Genomic DNA, 8,993 nt, shown 5'->3' on the forward strand with positions numbered 1-8,993 from the left:
ATCATCTTTCTGTTCCTGCTGCTTTTCTCTGCTCTCTCCTCTGTCCAGACCTCTAATAGCAGGGTAGGCTACCCAAGCGAGAGACGGGCCAGGGTTACCCCAGCGACCCGAGCACAGCGGGGAAGAAGGGGAGGAAAAGGAGGAAGGACAGAAAGAAGCGAGGGAGAGAAAAGACTACTTGTTATTGGTGCCAAGAGTTCATTTGCCCCAAAAGTTCATTTGTCCGAGTGTTTGAATGACAGAGCTCTGAGAAAGAACCAGAATTTTTTTTAAAAAAACCCAAAACAAAACAAATACTGCTGTAAAAGAATTTTAAAGAGGTGATTTTATTTTAAAAAATGTTTGTAGAAAATTTATGTTCCGAGTTTTAATGCACAAAACTGACCAATTGGAAATGATGAGTTGACGCTAAAATTAAGCACAAATGCGCCCTCTGGAGGCAACTGATGCAACTGAACATTGGTGATGTCCAGACATTTAGCACTGAAGTGAGCAACGTTTGCCCCATATGAATGGAAATAAAATAAATATACACAATTGCAGCCCCCTCCTGCTTACAGGGCATTCTAGTCTCCAGCACATCTGTCGTGGTCCAAAGGCATTAACGTTATATAACAGCACTCCCTCCCCTGACGTTCTTCAGCTGCCCAGTCATACCAGTGACTAAAGATACCAGGGCCAGCAGATGGACGCGCCTAATTCCCTTCAAAATAGCCCCTGAAATTACTGACAAGTAACAGAAGGCTTGAGAAAAAACACTCGATTGTTAAGATGTGACAGCACTGGAGGGGCTTTCAGCGCCTTTCTGCGGGAACTGCCGTGGTCTCCATAAAGGCCCCCGGGCATCAGAGCAACCTGCCAACTCGCTGCCCTCATTTAGACGGAGGGTTGGAGGATTTTACAGGACTGAGCGTCATTAAGAGAGCAGGCAGACTGTGAGAACAGCCAGTATGAATCCTCCTTAAACCGGGGAAACGACAATCCAAAATCTTTCTCCATCATCATTCCAGGCCCTTGTCTTGTCTCAAAGGCTGGAGCTAGAACCTGCAGCAGCGGGGAGTAATCCTGTTAAATAAGGTAATAACCAGACAGGAACAGAGCTCTCATGCCACCACTGTCACAGCAGGGACGCTGAAATATTAAAAGTGGGACTGTAATTGCTCCGGTGATTAAACCGTTATCTCAAAACGCAGACATAACAAAAACACTGCGTTAAAAGAGGTGTGTAGGGGTGTGTTTCACCTGCTATCTGACTTGATCCATCCCCTTTCGCCTCTTTAGGGAGGGCTCCATCTGTAGATACAAAAGCATAAACACATATCAGCAACATGGAAACAGAAACAATGTTGCTAAGCAACCTGTGTCTCAAGACGTTTCGAGGTAGCCTTAACCCCCCCCCCCCCCAAATCAAACCAAAACAAAAGAAATCAACCTTCAAATCCACTTTAAAGAGTACTGTAGCATCAGCTAATGCCAGCGCTAATGCTAAGAGGTTAAAACATATTTGCGCGTCCTTGGTAAATATAAGCTAAAATGGCTCAATGCTGGCAGGACGCAAGCGAAAGAGAATCCATCTGCACAGCCGGAGGTTACCGTGGTGATAAAGAATGTTCCCGTACTGGCTAACAGTTGATGGACCGCTCGGCGTTATGGCGACAGGGCTAAGCTAAAAAAACGCCATCTCCGTCGTGGAGGAGTTGGCGAGTTTGCTACGGAAGAGAGCAGTTTTGACGCTCAAATGGAGCCGGATGACGTGCCGGGGTTGTGCTGTATTGACGCTCACAGGGGTCGCCGTCCCGCCAGACTCATGACCGAGGCCCGATCGAAACAATTGGTCTATTGATCCGCGCGGCGGTGGGGGGGTGGGCTGCCGGTGTGACCGAGGAGAGGATGGCGTCATGTGCCGTCAACATGTAAACAGGCTGGATAGTGAACTGGCTGACTCAGTGACACACGCTCCCTCTGTTCTGACTCATGTTGGAGCTTCCTGTTTCGCCATGAGGCTGCAGATGGAAGCTAGCCTTCAGCAGAGGGTGCAAACATCAATAGGCTTTCATAGATTCATTCCACTTTAGCTCCAAAGGTCTGACTTGGCAGCGCTCTGCTGGTGGCAATTACCATTAGCGAATGTAAAGAACGGCCTGCCTACATGAGCCAACATGAGGCAACACACCTGCCAGAAGCCGGGAGGGGGGTTTCAGTGTATAGGAAAAAGCTTTCGACTGTTCGCGCGCCGTGGGAGGTTTCCCTCCCAAGTCACGTACCTGGAGGATGAAAAAACGAGGGGGAGAAAGAAGGGGAGAGGAAGACTAAACACCCACATACGCCGCTTCACATAGCTGCAATGCCAAGAATGCCGACACTCGTCGCCTGGACAACAAATCTAACCTATGAGGAGTGTTTGACTGCAAGTTAATGAAATGTAAACAATAAAACACACACGGAGTCATGAATGAAGGCTTTCCTCTCAGATGTAGCCAGTAATCCATCCACCCATGCAGCCAACTGTGTTGCTGCTAGCAGTAGCGCTACGCACCAGTAAACATTAGCGGAGCTCTCATTACAGTAACACACCGAAACTCTTATTTCTCTAAAAGTGAGCTGAGGTACAGTGAACTTACCTGAACCTCTGCTCAACACAGGATCTACTGTACCCGTCACTGAGATGCCCCCCCCCCCCACACACACACACACACTTCAGTGTACAGGACCACCCTTTCTCGGGCCCCCGGCTTCTCGGCAGCTAACACTCATCGTTTGACTCACGCACAGAAGGGAAAGACCCCCTTTCATTTAAAAATACCTTTTGTCCATCTCACGCCGGCGTACTCGAGGTTGTGAGGCGCAAAAACAACGAGCGGGGCGCTGCTGTCAACGCCTCCTTGAGGGTGGATGTGCACGGAGGAGGGGGCTTTTGAGTCAAAGTCAGATTTCGCGAGGGGGATCGGCCATATTTGTTTATTTATCCCGGCGACCTCCCACAGTGATTTTCAGGAAAAAGGACAACGTTTAAAAGGAAAAGAGGCCAACAAATCAGGCAAACTCTTCAGAGATGAGAGGAGCGGCGATCTGAAGGGGTCGTGCTGCCGCTAACTAGCTCGCTATGCTAATAGTATTAAACAAGCTAAGATTCGACACCAAACCAGTGATCTCCAGAAGTGACGCTGCCCACAATCCCTCATCAGATAATGAGAATGGAACAACAACCACAACCTTTACACTTCCCCCTCCATCTCATCTCAGTTCCTAATAACCTAGCGGGCCACGGGCGACAGTGTGCGTGCGTGTGTGTGTGCGTGTGTGTGTGTGTGCGTGTGTGTTGAGGGCTTCGGCAGGAAGAGAAAGTGAGTCAGATGAGGAGGGTGACAATGAGGCAGCAGTTTTGAATTCACTGGAGATGTAGAGTAAAATGGAGAACAATGGTCTTTGAGGACTTGTCCTAGTTTGCTTCACTCTCTCTCACTGTCTCTCTCCCTCTCTCTCTCACTGTCTCTCTCCCTCTCTCTCTCACTGTCTCTCTCCCTCTCTCTCTCACTGTCTCTCTCCCTCTCTCTCACTCCCTCTCTCCCTCCCTCTAAATAGGTTCAGGGACAGTTCTGTCAAATCGTTCACGCTGATCCTAATCAAGGATACAGCTCATTCAATCCCTGCTCCGACCTTTCATTCTTCAGCAAACACCCCGAGCTTCGCTGTTGTTCTCTCTCCCCATGTTCCAAGGTCTCTCTCCCCCTCTCTCTCCTCCTTTTGCACCTGCTGTAAACACTCTCGGCCACTTATGACACAATAAAACTCCCTCAGGCTGCCATCGCCATCTCTTTCCTCTCCTTGCCCACTTGGCACCAGGTTTTCCGGACAGATCACGCACCGCCCGTCCCTCACGCCGGACAAATTAGTGCCGGAGAGACGACGGAAAAGTGGGCTGAGCGTCCGACAAACGCTCCAACTCGCCGCTCTGTTGACGACGCCCGTTATAATGGCGCTCTCGAACGCCCCATCGGAGCGTAAATACCTTCCTCTCCACTTATTTCCGTGCTCTGGCGAACGTCCACTGTTTGGTTACCCGTGCATGTGGGAAGATGTCTCCCGTTTCCTCCGAGGTGCCGTCACGCTCCCACCACGGGAATCCCGGGAATCCCCAAATTAGATTAGGTCAGGGCGAGTAATCCCGTGAACTCTGACCTCCAGCAGGTAAAACCATCAAAGCCGACGCGCCCGCGTAGGCGACAGCAACTTGCACGTCTCTGCAAACGTTCCTCACGCAACGCTGGGTATTCACACGTGCGCCGACCTCATTTGAGCCGTTTCTCATGACCTCACTCCGGCCAGACGAGGCCGGGGTCGCTCCAGCGGCGCCGGTCCCACCTCGCCGCTCGGATGTTGCGTTCCCACACGTGGAACACAAAGGCGGCTCCGACGGCGAGGGTCCCTCCCTCTGAAACGCAATCTCGTGGTTGTTTTTGTTCCGTCGCCGTCGAAGAGTGACATCATAACCGCTCCGGGCAAGGAACGACACCGGCGCCGCCGCTCGCTGCGCCTACACCGAGACGAGGTCAGGTGGCTCAATTCTTGGCTCGTTTGCGATTTCTTGTGCGAATGGCTGCTAACCGGTCGGCGGCGCTGCTCGCCACGCCCGCCGTGCGGGGCTCAGCGCCTAAAACCAGACAGGAAACGATTTTCTCGAGACATACCGAGCATTCACGCCGCCCCAGTTTCGGTCACGTGACGAGGTGATTTATTAGATAAACTCTGGCGAATTTCCAGGACGCCGTGTTGCTGGTGGCGCTGGAACCAAAACTGCAAAGTAGATCAGATAACACCCAGTATCGGGCCCGAACGCGTCGGCGGGCCGCCGCTTACGTCTGCAGCAACAGTTTCTGGACTGGATCGATGGCACCAGCGGGACTGAAGCTGCCAGTTAATAATGCTGACGGGACACAGGAAGCTCCGCAGCCAGAGAGTCCATCAGCAGCTCACACAGGTGGGCGGAGCCGGTTCACCGGCACACGGGTGGGCGGAGCCGGTTCGCCGGCACACGGGTGGGCGGAGCCGGTTCACCGGCACACGGGTGGGCGGAGCCGGTTCGCTGGCACACGGGTGGGCGGGGCCGGTTCACCGGCACACGGGTGGGCGGGGCCGGTTCACCGGCACAGAGGTGGGCGGGGCCGGTTCACACAGTTGCAAATTCAAACACAGGGCAGGAAGAGGAGCGAAAAATGTTCAGAATCTGCCCCAAAAACAAGAATACTGGGGGCAGGCTTAATCTCCATTAACTGCTGGAGATGACATCATTGGGTGTGTGTGTGGGGTGGGGTGGGGGGGTGGGGTGGGGTAAGATGCTCAGGAGTTAAAGCAGACATGACGAGGAAGGAGAAGAAATCTGCTGCTGCAGATCTGCTCCGTCTCTGCTTTAAGCCTGAAGGAAACCTTTACTGGAGGAGCTCTATCAGCCTCCATCTCCTGGATCAATACCCATTAGACACGAGTGTGTGTGTGTGTGTGTGTGGGGTGGGGTGGGGGGGGACATACAGGCTGCATCTAGGATGAATGGGGCTGAGTCATTAATGCATGCTCTGGATCATATTTCTATCTCCTGCTTGTCCGGTTCACTAAAAGCGTGCGCACGCACCCACACACACACACACACACACCCCCACAGACCACCCCTGTGACTGGCACCCGAACGTTCATTCAGAATCGGCCCCTAAAGTCCGGACTGCAGCTAAGCACCGTCAGCCCTCCCAGGTTAGGAGCCGGGTCAGTCTAAAGGGCTCCAGAACCAACGGGACGGGACAGGAGGGGTTGGGAACGGGACAGCAAATGCAGGAGAAACAGGCAAAGTTCGAGGGGGGGGGGGGGTTAGCCTGTGGCAAGACACTAAAAACTTTGCGTGTCAAAACAAGACTCCCAGGTCTGCCAGGAGGACGTTCCCAGGAACAAAGAGAGGCCGACACTCGAGCCTTCAATCCAGGAGGTGGATCGGTGTCGCTCGTCGCCCGGCTCTGCGTTCCACACGCGTGTGTGTTCGCCATGAGAACCAGCTGTCTGAGCCCGAAGCCCCATCACAAACGCACACACACACACACCAACACACCTCATAATCAGCGTTAAGTACAGCTCTCACACGGTGTGTGTGTCGTATGTGGAGCACCCAAAAACACGCGCTCCGACTCTCATCTTCATAAAAACAGCAAATGAAGCTGCTTTTCCGCACAGTTTGGGCGGGAATACTCGGAGCAGCGGCCATCCAAGCCTGGAGATGTCCAGTTAGCGCCGTGGTTGCTGCACTAATCTCACCTCTCCACGGGCTTAAAGGTCGCCTAAAGCCTCTTAAAACCAGCCCAGGTTCCGAGTCACCCAGGAGAGGGAAGCGGGATTGGACAGTTAAGCACCAAGAATCCCCAAACTGTTAGATACACCGCAAATAATCCCAATTTCCAACCCGCCAAAGCTGTTCACCTCGGTCAAAACACGTCGCAACGTGACCCGGAAGGTCCAAAAAAGAAAAGGAAAGAGGAAGCGGGTCTCACTCGTCCGAACGATGAAGGAACTAGGGTGAAGAATAGATGACGATAAAACAGTAAAGTTAAACAACAGCTGAGGAACTTGAGCTGATAGCTGGAGGCATATGGTGCATAAATATTTTAATAACGGGGCCAGGAAGCAGCGGCGCTCCAGCTGTGCACCATCAACAAAAACACACAAGCCTCAGCGCTCTCCAGAAGAGGAAGCCATCACATCGGCTCAATACCCACACCGAAACTTCCCTGTGTGCTTATTAGCTCGCTAGACACAAAACCACAGGAGCCAGGGGCTGGATGTCAATGCGCTGCATTCTGCTGCGTGTTTACACCCCAAATCTCAGTTTTAACCACAACCACCCCACAGCCCCTGACTTGTCTTCACAACAGCGTGCAATTTATTGTTTAAGTACCAGGAGCTTATGCAATGAGTTTAAGACTGGTGCGGAAAGGGAGATGTGGCTTTACTGGACACGGGGCTGCTGAAGCTGGATGCAGACACTGGGCTGAACTGGAGCTTATCTCCAATAAGTGGACGTCATAAACACTCCAGCGATGCAAGGTGCAAGAGCCACAAGGGCCAGACACGTATCCCTGGATGAATATCTAATTCGGATGAATAAATGCAACTTCTGGCCACGTAAAGTCCTGCTGCCCCCCCCTCCTGATGTCAGTTTATGAGCCTTTGTTGCAGCCTATGGATTATCTGTAGGCCCGTGTTGTGACTGCTGGTTAATTAGCCTACTTGGCTAAAGCATTCTGCTGCTTTTATCAGTGGAAATTGTGCAAATGCTACTTCGTTGAGTTAGGAGATACCTGTCCGCGTATTCCGGGTAATAACAACCACTGATAGATGAGGGTATTGGCAACAAACAACCTTCTCGGCCTTAATATTACTGAACTAGCTTAACCTGTGCACACCCAGGCTGTGTGCCACGCCATGTATTGTTTACATAGCCTCCACAGTTGTGCTTTTTTTGTAGATAGTACAAAGAAAGGCAGCTAAACGACAAAAAAAATAGTAGCAAATTTAACGCCGAGTCACCTTAAACTTGGTCTCGGTACATATATCGAGAAGCTAGGAAGATACACGCCAGGTTTGACAACTCTAATGGAAGCTAGCGATGCTAAGCTAGCTGGCTTTGACTAGCTATCGATTCATCAAACCAGGTCCAAGATTCAATAGCTTTCTGGCTAACACTTGGAACTGGGTTAACGCATTATCGGACAGCCCTGACCCGCTTTATTCCGGGAAAAATGGCACATTATCACTTAAAATGTGCCGGGATATATCATGAAACCCAGCTTTAACTGTATATAGTTTTTAAATGTTATATATGTTTTAAATGTTATAAAAATAAAGCACTTTCGCCTAAGTCCACTGGGCTTTGTGCAAAGCAAGTACATGTGGTTCCCCTGGTTTCAGACTCTTTTGGATCAATTTGTTTCACACATTATGACATTCACATGTCCTGTGACGGTGACATTAAAACCCAGTTTATGCGGCGCTAGTGAGGAGGGAAAAGGCAATAATATTCATGCACATGTATGCTAGTTAGCCGAGGCAGCGATAGCTGTCTGATGATGGAACCCTGCAAATTAGCTCTCCTGCTAAGGTTGCCTGGCTACAATCTAGGTTCCTTAACTGATGTAGTCGTTGAACAAAATGTATCCAGTCACCTCATTTCCGGAGATTCATCACAATATTTGTGATTTCCGTCTGTCGTATAATTTAACTGTAACGATAGTTAGAACATTTATCGGCGAAACCCTCCTGTATCCTTCACTAGGAGCCCCACAAACATTCATGAGTGACGGGAGCAATGTCACTTAACCGGGGGGGCAGCTATCGCTGGAGCGCAGCCCGACCCCGCTCACCCATTTTCGGGCTTACCTGTCTTAAAGAACGCCGCTACGTCGCCGGCGTCCTTCGTCGTCGTCTCCTCCGCTCCTTCCCCGGAGCTCATGGCTGCCAAAACCCGAACCTTGAGCTCAACGCCTCGCGTAAGGAAAACCGAAAAATGGCCACAAAGGTGTCAAAAAAAAACCCACTTTTATCCCGACAAAAGCGCCATAGCGGCCGGTTAGGGTGACTGGGCGACACTAGCAGAGCCACCTGCGAGCCTCCATCTTGGGGTAGCGACGCTGAGAGAGCCGGGGGCCACCGGGTTCCTCCTCGGAGTGGAGCCGAGGGGAGAGTGAGTGCGTGCGGCGGGCGGGAGGGGCCGGGTCGCTGCTCGGTGAGACTCCGTCAGCGTTCGGAAATGAGCAGACGGTGGGTCATCAAACACCGACGGCTGGTCACCGAGTCCACGCATGCTCGTCTGTCCGAATATGGGACATTTATGAGCGGTGAGCAATGGAAACTATTATGTTACAAGAAAAGCAGCAGAATGACAACTTTTAGAGCATTTGTGCACACACCCCCCCCCCCTCCCCAATCCAATAAACCGGCTTATTAGACGGATTTTTGTG

The 8,993-nt window shown here is 51.5% G+C and overlaps 1 protein-coding gene across 4 annotated transcripts in view; it reads right to left on the bottom strand.

Moving 5' to 3' along the window:
- LOC101075161 (triple functional domain protein) overlaps nt 1-8,740 on the bottom strand; it is a 39,592-nt gene extending 30,852 nt beyond the window's left edge. For 2 of the 4 annotated variants that reach the window (XM_029844706.1, XM_029844705.1), the window contains exons 1-2: nt 8,413-8,740; nt 1,243-1,293 (exon numbers count right to left, since the gene is read on the bottom strand). In XM_029844706.1, coding sequence (XP_029700566.1) covers nt 1,243-1,293; nt 8,413-8,485 — 124 coding nt within the window. In that variant the 5' untranslated portion in view covers nt 8,486-8,740. The remainder of the gene's footprint in view (nt 1-1,242; nt 1,294-8,412) is intronic. The other 2 variants (XM_029844707.1, XM_011609025.2) reach the window with 1 other exon arrangement.
- Between the last annotated feature and the right edge of the window lie 253 nt (nt 8,741-8,993).

This window comes from Takifugu rubripes, chromosome 12 (assembly GCF_901000725.2).
Source record: "Takifugu rubripes chromosome 12, fTakRub1.2, whole genome shotgun sequence".
Lineage (NCBI taxonomy): Eukaryota > Metazoa > Chordata > Actinopteri > Tetraodontiformes > Tetraodontidae > Takifugu > Takifugu rubripes.